This window comes from Dermacentor andersoni, chromosome 8, assembly GCF_023375885.2.
Source record: "Dermacentor andersoni chromosome 8, qqDerAnde1_hic_scaffold, whole genome shotgun sequence".
Lineage (NCBI taxonomy): Eukaryota > Metazoa > Arthropoda > Arachnida > Ixodida > Ixodidae > Dermacentor > Dermacentor andersoni.
Genome location: NC_092821.1, coordinates 81,508,294 through 81,521,896, shown reverse-complemented (window position 1 = coordinate 81,521,896; position 13,603 = coordinate 81,508,294). Strand labels below are relative to the sequence as shown.

The 13,603-nt window shown below is 43.8% G+C and overlaps 1 protein-coding gene across 1 annotated transcript; it reads left to right on the top strand.

The window, feature by feature from the left end:
- The first annotated feature begins 20 nt into the window (after positions 1–20).
- Positions 21–10,362, top strand: LOC126538726 (target of rapamycin complex subunit lst8-like). The gene is made up of 8 exons (XM_050185455.3): positions 21–247; positions 464–515; positions 1,915–2,077; positions 3,873–4,023; positions 4,953–5,030; positions 6,426–6,550; positions 7,728–7,966; positions 10,187–10,362. Exons 1-8 carry the CDS (start codon positions 119–121, stop codon positions 10,297–10,299), a joined length of 1,050 nt encoding a protein of 349 aa, XP_050041412.1. The 5' UTR covers positions 21–118; the 3' UTR covers positions 10,300–10,362.
- Positions 10,363–13,603: the final 3,241 nt, after the last annotated feature.

Genomic DNA, 13,603 nt, shown 5'->3' with positions numbered 1-13,603 from the left:
TTGTTTCTAGGAGGCAGACGAAACGCGTGAAACTCGGTTGTGTTGCTCACTTTCGCTGCCCTTGTTTTGTAACTTTCGTTCCGCATTGCAGTGACTATGGTATAAATCGTTCGCCGTAATGAAAGACATGGTTGCCGATGGTGCGGGCGATCAGGTTATCTTGGCGACGGGTGGCTACGACCACAGCATTCGTCTCTGGCAAGCGCACAGCGGATTGTGCCAGCGGACGCTTCAGCATGCCGACTCCGTATCCTTTGCACGCTTTTGAAGGTTTATTTTGTACTGATCTGTGTCATAAAACGACATTTGGCAGTCTGCGTTTCATGCATTAATTAACGATTTCCTTGCTCGAGATATGAATGATGTAAAACTTGGGTTACGAGTTGGTTCCCTGCAGCTCCGGCTATAAACGGCTTTATATTTCATGAGCTTGTTGCTCTTTGACCTTGACTCAGTCATTCAGCAAGTGAACGTGCTTGAAATCACTCCCGATCGCCAGCATATAGCTGCCGGAGGTGAGTTTGTGAAACGCAGATTCCTTCTACTCCGGCGCTCGTAAAATAGCAGCGGTCATGCATTCCAATAGAGTCATTTGGCGAGATTGCTGGGTGCTTTTCTTGTCGCGGCGATATATTTAAGTTTTTACAAGTACTGCTCCAGCAGGGCACATGTTACCGGCAAACAGAGTCCTCAGGAAAACACCCGAGATTATAATAACGCTGTGTCTAAAGATATGTCGCACGCGTGCCTGCTTTTGCTTCCGTTTCGCTAACTGTTTTTGCAGAAGGACATTTATTTAACTCAAAGCGGATCATTAAAAAATGTTTTTGAAAGGTCACAGAGAGCAGCATACGAAAAGCCTGGCACGAGCGAAGATACCTCTCCAGGACAGTAGGTGCCCGGTCTATATACGTACGGACTCTGTACTGCTCCCCCGGGCAAATAAGTGATGAGAGTGGCTTGTTGGGCTAGTTGGTACATGGTTATACTAGGAGAATGCCAGCAAACTTGAGAGTAGAAAAAAAAATCAAGAGGCAGACATGGACAAAGAGACAGGAAGGTGGCCGGACTAACAACTGATCTTCATTCATGAAAACGACGTCCCCCAAGTCCGTACTGAAGATGCGCAGGCACATGTTTCATGAATGAAGATCAATTGTTAGTCCAGCCACCTTCCTGTCTCTTTGTCTATGTCTGCCTCTTGATTTCTTTTTTCTACTCTCAAGTTTGCTGGCGTTCTCCTAGTAAAATCAGTGACGTTATATTGAAGGCAAAGCGCCGTAAGGCCAGAGAAAGGTATAATCTGGCATGTCTGACTCAGCACAAGCGCTGCAAGTGCGAGAAAGTTTGTTCAACATACATCCGGCAACGAAAAAGACGCCCTGCGACTTCTACAACACAACTCAGAACCTTGCCTTATTTTGCTCGCTCATCGCCTGTAAGCATGCTAGTGTAAGTTTGCCTTCTACTGACTGATTCGTGTCTTTTGACAGCAAATGTCTGGAATATATATCTGAACAATGACAGATTGAGCTAATTATACAAAACTAGGGGACGTCCATACGACGTCCCCTAGTTACTTCTTGTGACAACCTCGTTACAGAATTAAGTATTGATATTGCAGTAATAATACGCATTGCATGATTCTGCGGATATGATAGCACGAGTCAAGAATGCTCATGCTGCAAAAGAATTGGTGTCCATTCCCTGTCCACTTCCTTTCGTCAGCCTACATAAACCGCGCTTTCTGTTTTTCATCATGAACATGCCTCAATTAATTTGCCCACCTGTCAATTCCACGCGAACTGCAGCAGTGCATAGTAATTTTGCTTAAGTGGCTCTTTAATTAACCCATCCAATCGAGACATCACTAACCAGACATCTTTTATGTGTGTATGTACATGGCATTTTCAGGCTACCAGCACATCCGCACCTATGACATCAACTCGACAAACACAAACCCTGTGATCAACTACGAGGGGCTTGGAAAAAATGTGACTGCCCTGGGGTTCCACGAGGATGGCCTATGGATGTACTCGGGCGGCGAAGACTTCTCAGCTCGCATCTGGGACTCGAGGTGAGATTCAGCGCGGTAGCCTAGAGCTTGTTCCTCTGCGCAGCACATAACTCTGCACTGATTAGTCCGTCACAAATACGCAAGCCCTCAAACTGTGTGCCGTGTCACTGTTTGCATGACGCAACATGGGAGCGTAATGGGAATTTTCCTTTTCAACTGACTGCGACAGCTCTCGATCATCTACAAGACCATATCCAGGAGGAATGAAACTTCCAGAATGCATCACTGTGGAAGTGTGTCCTAGTGAAAAATTTTGTCTGGTAATCAGCTGGTTCGATCTTGTAACTGGTCTCTACTGGAGACCCGCTCGGGAGCAAACTGTTCGTGCTGGAGGCTAAGCGGAGACCAGCTGGTTGATTCATGGGTTTTGACATCGCGTAAGGACACTGGTGCTACGTTAGATGTCATAGTTGAGGGCTAAAGATTAAGTTCGACCACCTGGGGTTCTTTGAGATGCATCCGAACCCAGGTGCACAAGCATTTTTGCATTTCGCCCCGATCAATATGTAGCTTCTGTGGTAGGGAACCAAACCTGTGACCCTGTGTTCAGTAGTAGAATGCCATAGTCACTGAGCCACTGCGACAGATGAGTCAACTGGGCATGGTATTCCAGGATACAAAACAACTGGCCCTAGCTGCAAGACAAGGTAGAATCAACTAGCACGGCTTATAACCTCACGAAAAAATGCAGGATGAGGGTAAAGTTATTGCTGTACAAGTGCAGGGAACGTCGAGACAGAGAACACGCTAAGATCATGAGAATCTCTTGGTGTTCCCAGTGTGGCCAGTTATCAGCAGCAAAGCATGCTTATCAGAACTATCGCTTGCAAGAATATTGCCAAGGCATTGTCAGGGCTCTGACTCTTTCTTCAAGTTTACTTTACTGTGCAGAGCAGGCTTGTCTGCTTTTCTACAAACAGAACTAAACAAACCCGAAACACTTGAAGTGCCGCTAGCATTTAAAAAGAGATTTTATATTGGCATTCTCTTGCTGTGGAATCCACTGTGTAGCCTATGTATGTCTTGTCGGGCACAGTGAGAAGACCATCAACCTCATCGAGCACGTCCCCTACTAGCTTTTGATTTGAATGTCTGTGTTCCTGTAAAATATAAGTGCCATTCTTTGTGCTACAATGTGTACACACGTCAGCCTCTGGACTCATAAATGCATTTTTAGAAGTGTGAGGCTGAGAGTGATTTATTTACAGAAAGGCAGAGAGGTCAGCCGAAGTGTGAGGTTGAGTCAGTAAGTAGACTGCATAGGTGCTTTCATGTTTATAAACATCCACATTGGTGGATGTCGCCAAGTGGTGAAAGTGTGGCCAAGTGGCACATTCCACAAGGAAATATGCAGAAGACAATTTTAAACTGTGAATTGGTGCAGGTAAATTTTTAGTCAGACTTGGGCGGTATTCACACTGGCAACTGGCAGAGATCACGTGACTAAGTTTGTCACAAAGCAATGGTCGCAGTATTGCTCAGGTGAAAATACTACTGATTTTGTGAAGCTGCCTGGAACAATTTCTTCTGTGTCACAATGCAGGCGGAAAGCATAAAAATAGTTCATTGCAAATGGGTGCAAAATAGTACAGACACAGAGTACAACACGTACCCACACAGATGGTGCCACTTCCAAGTGTATTACTAGTAGTGCCATCTGTGCATTTCCTTCCTTGCCCATGTCTAATTTGTGCTGATGTTTAGAGCAGCATTGACTAAGTATACCAACTTGTGTAAACTGCGACCACCTTCGTGATCACAAATGACCCTTCCTGCCTGTTGCTGTGCACACCAGAGCGAGGGCGCAGACATGCCAGCGAGTGTTTGAGACCAATGCCCCAGTCAACTGTGCCTGCCTGCACCCAAACCAGTGCGAGCTCTTCATTGGTGACCAGACTGGCAGCATCTATGTCTGGGACCTCAGGAATAACCACAATGAGCAGTTGGTATGTGGACACTACTTGTTCTACTCAAGCCAGCTTGGTTTCAGAGGTTTGCTGGATCGATTCATAATGTTTTCAACACTGCTCTTCTTTCAGTGGTGCTCTTGAATCAAGTGATGCCTTAATGCCCTTCTATGTAGGTGTGTGTAGCATGAAGTAGTGCAAATCATTTTTCAAAAGCAAGTGCTTGCAGCCTTCCAGTTGTTTTATGTTCACAGCTGTCATGAGTTGTTCCCTGGTTCAAACTGATGTGAATTAAACGGGCACAACATGGAAGATGAAATTGTGAAACAAACATGCTGCTATTAGCTAGTTCTGCCTCAGGCTGAAAACAAAGAGAAATTCCAACTCCATTTCAAAATTAAATTTTGGGTCACTTCCATGCTGGATGACTGTGCTTTTTAACTTGCACCACTGCAGTATCTGGCGGCACAAACACTAAAGCTTTGCATGTCCTAAAGCTAACTTAGTGGCAATGCTTAAGGCTCAGTGCTTCTCACAACTCAAAGATGTGTTTACTCTGGCAAAACGAGCAGTTTATTTACATTGCATGCACATGCAAAGTATAATGCATTGTATGTATGTACACCTGCATGGTAATGTTTCTGGCATGCAGAATTTCTGAAACTCATGAAGTTCTTTGTGGCCTTGGCATGTAGCTTCCTTTCAATGGATTCATTGTGCATGTGGGTGTCAGGCTTATACTGTGTAGCCCTTAACTACTAGTGTGCATGCTTAGGCCACATCCAGTTTCTTTTTTTTCTTTTTCTTTCTTTTTTTTCAGTTAAGCTGAAGTTATGCTAAGGTCTGTGGCTGTTACAAAAGGACATTAAGGCAGGGTTCATTATTGGCAGAGTGTATTATTTTGCATACATCAAACAAACTTTGCATAAGTGTGTGCAAAAAGGCTTTTCTTTTCCATTGCAAAACAGACACTAGATTTGGACGTGTCTGTCCAACACTTGGACATCGATTCCAGTGGCCAGTACCTGGCTGCCATAGACAACAAGGCAAGCTGCGTTTTCTTTGTCTGCTTTCCCTTTATAACAAGCACCCTTAGTTATTTATATATATTCTTGGGGTATGCGAATATCCGAAATTTTGAATGTGAGTCAAATATAGTCCTTGCTCGTCTATCTATTTTATTCAAGAATTCACTATTAAAAATTGTTGAACAGGCCTTTCTGCTCTAATATAAGAAGATAAAACCAATGGAGCTTCCAGGGAAACAGATCAGATGCAAATAATGCCTTTTCTGAATGATTCTGCTGCTCGAGAGCTGCGTTTGTGTCGCAGAGGCTACAGTTATTGAGAAAATACGGGCAGCAGATAATTTATTTTGAATATTTACCAGTCAGTCAACAAGAATGCCTCGCCTTAGACAGTTTTTTCTTTCTAATATACAAGTGCTGCAGTTGAGTGGACCTCCAGTAATGAACGCCATTACGGGCATTAGATAACGTACAAAAGCCTCTTCTTCATTTGAAATAAAAGAATCATTTGATTCGATATGTGAAGGTTATTTTTCTCAAGTATATTCGCATTTGATTAGAAAGTTTAGCTATTCAAACACCCTTAATATATTTTAATCTGATGTAATACGACATTCACATTCTTATACAATGCTAGATTTTTTTTTTTGCTCTGAAGTCTCAGCCACAGTCGTCATCCGCAGTTGTCAAGCATGATCGTTTGTTGTGGAAGTGGTTTGCTTTGTGGTGAAAGCAAACGTTTGTGCCTATAAAGTAAGGAGTGATGTGATTACTACAGTGGTACAGTCTATTTGTTGCCTCATTGAAGAATGTGCCCATCACTTGATGAGCATAAGCATGATGTGATGAACTAAAGAAATAATCGGGCCTTAATATTGTTACGTAGTAATGATAGTGAACAACCACAGCAGCACAGCACAGGTCACAAAACTGACTGTTTATTGAGCGAACCTGTGCCCATCAAAATAAGTAACATGGAACTATTATAGTGGTGAGCAAACTTGTCGATTGTCGAAATCTGATCTGCGGGTCAAGCGTGTCGGCTTTTGTACATGACTCGTTGCAGATTCCAGCGTAATTTCCAGTGACCACGTGCCTTCCAGAAAGTACTATGCAATTCGTGTCACGCACGCGATCTGATTACACAAGGCTCGGTGACAGCAGACAACGGATAGAACCTGCGATAACATTCGAGAAACTTCCGACACAGAAAGGCGCGTCTTATGCTGAGTGATAACTTTCAACATTTGTTAGCTGGCAAAGCGCAGTCGCCGGAAAAAGACAAAAACAAGTGCACGTGTCACTGCGTAGTGGAATGCTTTTTACCGGACACAGCCGCGTTTTCAGAATCTATAGTTCTTGTTCTTTGTCTTTTATTTAGCGTATCTAATATTTTGTCTTTCTTTTTCGCAGGGGGTGTGCTACCTGTTCCTGCTGGGGAGTGGCAGTGACAACCAGATCTCCAGCCCCGAGCGGATGCTCAAGTTCGAGGCGCACAAGCGCTACGGCCTCAAGTGCCGTTTCAGCGTCGACTCCGAGTAAGCGCGTGTGGTGCCAGAGTGGCGTTGCGCAACGACTTGTAGGATCAACCCCATAGCTGGGGCCGTATTACTGGGCCAGTCATCATCAGTTCCTGACCTCTTGACATGGCCGTGTCAGACTAAACACATTGGTTCTTGTCAGGTCGCTGAAGCTAACCAGCATTGTGCTTGGTTAGTGCCTGGCAGACCAGACGAGATCATACCAAACCGTGAAGGCTCCCCTTCTGTTGTGGAATAACCCACCTGTCCAATTTGACCAGGGCAGTTGTGCAGTCCTCGGCAGCACATGCCCTTCCCCCCATGTATCAGAACAGAATGACACCTTGGGTACAGCAGTTACCGTATATAGCCGATTATAAGTTGACTCCGATTATAAGTCAACTCCCCAACTTGCAACCTCCTCTGGGCAGAAAAAAAGGTTGATTCTAACCACAGCCTCAAGCTATGGCCCGAGCTCACCAATAAATTTTTCAGAAAAGCGGGTCATGCAAAGGAACATTTATTTGTCCACGAGACACCGCTTACAACTCGTCGTCGTTTGAGAGAAGGACTCCGATTATAGGTCGACCCCCGAACTTTGGAAGATCATTTTATAAAAAAAATACATCTACTTATAATCGGCAATATACAATTCTTGTTTTTGTTGCAGGAGTATTGATTATGCCTAAATATGGGTTCTAATGAAAATGATTAACTGTCAATAGCTTTCTCTTACAGGTAAATCTGTGTGCTAAAGATTACACAAAAAAAAAGTCCGTACACCAGGTGCAAACTGCTCGCACAGTGTTAGCACCTATTTTCCCACTTTGCTCAAGAGATGAACAGTTGATGGTTTGCACTTCATATCCTGTGTATGAGAGCTTTAGTGTGGCTTTCTTGTAATTTACTGTGCACAAATTTAGGTATGTGTAACAAGCTAGTTTGCTGTCAGATTTTTTTGTTGTAGTTACAGCTGATTGACATTTGAGGCATTACTTATAATATGCACTGGTTGCTTGCTGAAATGTTATTTATTGTTGCCATATTTCTGTTTAGATTGACATGCTGTCCATCCAATACGAACCACAAATTTGACGTAAACACTTGATAATGTCTCATCTGTAGCATACACGTAGTGTATTATTCAGTTTTCTTGGTCTTGTGAAGTCTTGACAAATGCACTCTGTGGTGGCAGGCTGCTGGCAACATCGTCGGCCGACACAACAGCGCGTGTCTGGAAGGTGTCAAACCTGATTGCTTCCGGTGATGATAATGGGCCGGAACGACTAGTCCGGCGGAGCTCTTCGCAGTCATCGACAGGAACTCGCGCATGGAAGGTGGCCAACACCCCCCCAATGTGCGAGATGAGCAACATCAACCAGCGCTGGGTTTGGGATATTGCATTCAGCTACGACGCACAGTTCCTCATTACAGGCGAGTTGCTAGTCTTTATTATGATTTTCCAGTGGACAACTGTTTAACCGTTTCGAGGCCTTAGACAAGCTCAGTTAGTATATAACAAAGTCACTTTTTTTTTTTAATTTTTTTTAATATTGGGGGGGTGGAGTGGGGTGGGGGGGGGGATGCTTTTCAGAAACATGTCTCATTGAGCATATTTTGGAGCTGTTAGTAGGGTTTTTGATAAATTGAGTGTGGGAGGGCAGTTTGACAGTTATCATTAGATTGCGGTATGGGTTCTGACTAACTGTTATACCCATAAAGGCATAATTTATAGCTGCTTAAACTATTTTATCACCATTTTGGTTGAGGGGTTAGTGCTATACTTGGCACCAGAGCTGTCAAGCCGTGTTCTGCATGAAAAGAAAACCCAATAATAAATAAAAACAATCATGATCATAAAATGAAATGTGGAAGTTGGAAAAAGAGAACATGTCTCGGAAGATGTGGAAGCCTGCCTTTTGTCCCTCTGAAAATTGACACGCCAGCTAACTGTGACTTGACCGTTTCGATGAATCACAGTTGCTAAGAGCCATTGTGATTTGTGCTACAATGCACAAGACTGTTTTAAAGGAACACTAAAGATAGAAATAAGTTTATAGTCCAAGACGGATAATTCGGATGCCTTTGTGACACTGGCACGTACTCCATAGTGCCAATGTATAGGAATGCCTGAAAGTTTAGACGCTGAAACTCTTTGCTGTCCGATTTTTCGGACTTTTTGCTGTGACCACAGGTCCAAAATGGCATTAATCAAAGCCACCACCACCACCATTTAGATTATCTCGCAGCCTTGAAGTAGCGCTCTTGCATGCTGACCTGCTAGCAGCCGTAGCCACCACTTCAACACCAGGCTTAGCTATTTCGACATTCGCTGCCCTGTTTTTCATTGAAAAAATTTTCTGCTGTCACCAACGGCCCTGACTTCACCTTTGTCTTCCTCACTGATGGCTTCACAGTGTGGAAAGCGCGGCAAGAATCAAGCGTTGCATAATGCCAGTTTCCAAGACTGAGCATCGCTGCAATACAGCAATGTTACACGGCGAAGCATACATGATCTCTTGCAGTGAAGCATACCAAGAGTGGAAAGGAGCCACAGTCACAGAGCACAGTGTCTATTCCTTAATTATGCACGCGTCCACCCGGCGTGTCTCATCGCAGTGCGAGCACCGATACATCTGTGTTCAGAGCTATTTCAGATGTGCCCCTCGTGATTCAAGCACCTGGGTGGCAGGCAGTAAAAGGGATGCGTTCATTTTTTTTGACTGCCATATTTTTCTGGCGTTCTCACGGCCCCTAAGGAGTTGGAAGAATTGGACGTTAACTGTAGTTGTACGTGCTAAATTGCCCTCTTACTATAAATAAAAAAAAAAGAAAGAGAAACTTTCACCATGAGCGGAGGTTTCATAAGCCAGAGCAAAAGGCACAAGAACAAAAGACAAGTGGCACTGCCAAATCCTCGTCCCACTCACCACGACATCATGGATTTTGATGGTGCCTGCTCGGGCCTAGTTCACTCACTATTGGTAAGGATGGACTGCACTGTGTCCTAAAGTAGCCACAATGAATTTACCAAGTTTCAAGAACTTTCATTGAGTCTCATTGGCCCAAATATAAAACACATACTTTGGAATCCATGGCGTCACACTGACGTACTGGTGCTGGGGTGTTTCACACGAAGTTCTGGAAAGGGAGGTTTTGCCTATCTCGTCTCTCATCCAGTAATCAACCTATCTTTGCAAGATAAATTAAAGTAGAGTTTAGGAAGAACACTATCAGTCTAAGCCGACTTGATGTTTCTCTTTTGTGTCCCTTTAAGACTTGCAAAGTTGGCAACTCAGAATATTACCATGTAATCACTAGTGTGTCATTAGTGCAGCCTGTGGCATAACAGCTGTTCACTGTCTACGATGCATAGCTGCAAAAGATTCCACCTGTACGTCTCCCTGGTTTCTTTCAGATTCACTGTGGCCAGCTTAATTAGACCATCACGGGAAAAAAAAATAAACAGTCGGATGCTGGGGAAAAAAAATTAATGAAAAGATGCAGACATAGTGCTGTCTCACTTCTTTTTTTGTCCCTATTTTGTGCCATTTTTTTTAACCATTGCCACTCGCCAATTAGCTCATCGTTCTGCCCTGCCACAGTGCTTATTGGGCCATTTGAAAGCAGTCTATGCGATGTCCTCCTTTGCAGCATCATCAGACACTGTTGCCAGGCTGTGGAGTGTCTCCCCAGCAGAGGTGAAGAGGGAATACAGTGGCCACCAGAAGGCACTTACAGCTCTGGCATTCAGAGACAGTGCTTGACAAGCCATCACATCTAAGCATTGCCTTGGACAAATAAATATGTTAAGTTTCTCTTCCATACAAGGGCTTCTTTCTGTTTCATCCGAATGCAACCTCTGTCACTACAGTTTAACCTAGGAAGCATGTACCACTGGATGCTGCATTGAAGTGTAAAGCTAACACATATTCAGATCATGGAGTGGCTTTATTTCTTTTTCTTCTCACTGATCTTTTAACACTTGATTTTCAAGGCTTAGTCTTTGATTAAATCATTACTACAGCTGATGATGCTCATATGACCATCATTATACAGTCGACTTCTGGTAATTAGACCCTGATGGAACGAATAAAATTGATCGAATTAATCAAGATGAAAAAGACAGCCCAGAACACACCACTGATTCATTTGGCAGCATTTGCATGATTCTAACACACCCCTGAATTAAACGCACACCCGTTTTTATATTTCCAAAGCAGAAAAGTAAAGTGGAAATGACATTAAAGCTCCTAAAGCAAGTAGAAATCTAACCTGCACCTGATTTTCAGCAAGAAAAATTATAAACCATTCCACTCTGTGAAGGTGGTTGACCAGCAAAGCTGACATTTCCCTAGTATAACCAGCAAAGCTGTTTAGCACACGACACGGAAGTGACACATAATTTTTAACAAAGGTACGAACTCATTTATTGTCTTGACGGATGGTCATCGTGATGAAAGGTATGCACACTTATTTATTGCCTTCGTCAGTGGTCATTATTTCACTCGCTACTGCAATCACATTCTTTGATAATGTCAAATCGATGCACGTACGCCACTGGGTGGCCAGTTGGGCTGGTGTGGCATCGCAGTGGATATGACCACAACATAATATGTGTAAACCACTCCCTTTTCGGTACCGACACATCCACATTGAAATCACCGACGACAACAGTGGTAGTGTCATCGCAGCTAATTCACGCAAAGTGAGTAGCCATGAACCTTATAGGACTATGAGTCATTGCATATTTTGCTTGCTTATGGGGGTATGAGCCAATGATGATGAAGTTTCAGAGTGTCTACCAACCGGGAAAACCGGGAATTCTCAGAGATATCGAATAGTCTGGAAATACTCGGGGAAAACTCGGGGAGTTTGTGCTTCTATCAGAGAAAATTAGCCGTAATTTTATTGAAAGGGAACGAAATTCACGGTAATGCTGGATGGAGTAAAAAAGAGTAATCGTAGCGAGTGTACTTTGACACCGTGTCGTCAGCTGGAGTAGTTGCCAGTGTACAGTGAACGACCGGCTTTCCGGACACCCGATAATTCGGACAGCTTCGCGGCACCACCACGTACCCCATAGAGTCAATGTACAAGAACATCTAAAATTTCCAACGCAAGAACCCTTCGCCGTCCGATTTTCCGGACATTTTGCCGTCACCGCAGGTCCAAAATGGCATCAACCAAACAAAGCCACCACCGCCGCCATTTTGATTATCTCACCGCCTCGAACGGTGCTCTCGCACGCAGATCCGCTTGTAGCCATAGCCATCGCGGCAGCGCTAGGCCTAGCTGCTTCAACTATTAAGCTTCTTGCCCTTCGGTGCCGTGTTTATCATTGAAAGAATTCGCCACTGTCAGCAATGCAACTTCGGCTTTGTGGTCCTCGCCATTAGCTTCGAAGCTCGGAAAGCACGGCGCGTTGCATAATGCCGCGTTCTGAAAGTTACCTTCGCCTTAATACAGTTATGTTAAGTGGTGAAGCATACGCGAAAGTATTGCGCTGAAGCATAACAAGCGTGGGAAGGGGGCAATTGTCACGGGACACAGTATGTATTCCTAAATTATACACGCGTGCACTCGCCATCTCTAGTCACAGTACGAGCACCGATAAGCCTAATAAGTGTACTGGCAGGCATTCAGAGCGTTTTTGGATGTGCTTGTGGCAATTTGAGCCCTTCAGGGCAGTAAAACACATGCATTCATTTTGTAGAACTGCCCGATTTTTCGGACGTTTTCGCGCCCCCAGGAAGTACTAAAAATCGTACATTGAGTGTGCAACTCACCAAGAGGATGGTTCAAATAGTTTGTGAAGTGAACGTGCGTAGGAAGGAGGACGAGAACAGAAAGGACCTACGCATTGAGGAATTAATGGTAAAGGAAGCCTGCCGCCGCTTCCTTCAAGGAGCTTGAGCTTAAAAAACAAAGTGTTGGCTAATGCCGAGATGCAGGTGTCCCTCATCCAAACCAAAATAAACTCTTTCGAGCAGTGAAACGTAACACTGAGGCGTTGTGCTGAGAGTATGTCTGGACAGTTGAGGGTGACTTAACAGCTGTTGAGAGAGAATTTCACTTGTGACAAAGTCCGGACATCATACCAATGAGCTTGTAATCAATTGATAGAAATAACTCATATTCGATAATATGTGCTTCTGTATGCATCTTCTTTTTATTCGTATTTGAGAATGTTCGACTCGATTCGCAATAGGCTTTACGATTTTTTTTCGCGGGTATTTTATTTGCTGAGCATTTCACTAGCTTCTTTCTGCCTCCCCTTTCTGTTTTCTTATAGAGAAAAATAAGCACTACTCATTATATAAACTGGATTAAGTCGTTTTTTTTATTTTTTAACATGCTTACTAGAGAGTGACAGCATCGGGCGACATGGTGTCAGCCCACCTTGACATGAAACAAAGTTTTGTGTCACTCAGGAAATTTTGCAAAGGCACTCAGGGAAAACCAGGAAAACTCAGGGAATTTGGAAATGTCAACTTGGTAGACACCCTGCAGTTTTCGACATGCTGTTCTATGTGCTGTATGCGTGATTAGAAAGAATGTAAGCACTGATCGCTTCAGTTTACTGAGTGCTTGTAGCCTCTGCCTTACGGGGCTATAAGTCATTGTATTTTTTGCTTGCTTACGGGAGCATGAGTGCTTACGGGTGTATGAGCCATTGATGATGATAGTTTTTGTTCACGGAGAACAAACATGCATGGAACCTTGGCCATATACAGCTTTGCTGTAAAATAAGCAAAGGTATAATGTGTTGCACAATAATGACTGGTTTCCCAAAGTCAGCTTCTTCGCTGCAATATATCCGGTTATGCGGTAAAGAATACAAACGCTGCAAATGCAGTTTTGGTTGCATATTCGACTGTAGCGTGCAGGTAATCTTCAACCCAATTTTCATGGGGAAAAAAGCTACGCATTAGAATCGGGCAAATACTGCAATCAGAGATGTGAGCTACCATAATTTTTTGTATATCTTCCAAGAGTAGGCCGAAAATATGAGTTTTTGCTGTCGATGACAATGCACTTCTTGCCTCCTAAACTCTGCCAAGGCATGCC

Excerpts from the sequence above, each read along its gene's own strand:
- LOC126538726 (XM_050185455.3), top strand. The coding sequence starts at position 119 with ATGAAAGACATGGTTGCCGATGGTGCGGGCGATCAGGTTATCTTGGCG. Across the intron at positions 4,024-4,952 it reads ATAACCACAATGAGCAGTTG|ACACTAGATTTGGACGTGTC; the intron begins GTATGTGGACAC and ends ATTGCAAAACAG. Across the intron at positions 6,551-7,727 it reads CGTTTCAGCGTCGACTCCGA|GCTGCTGGCAACATCGTCGG; the intron begins GTAAGCGCGTGT and ends CTGTGGTGGCAG.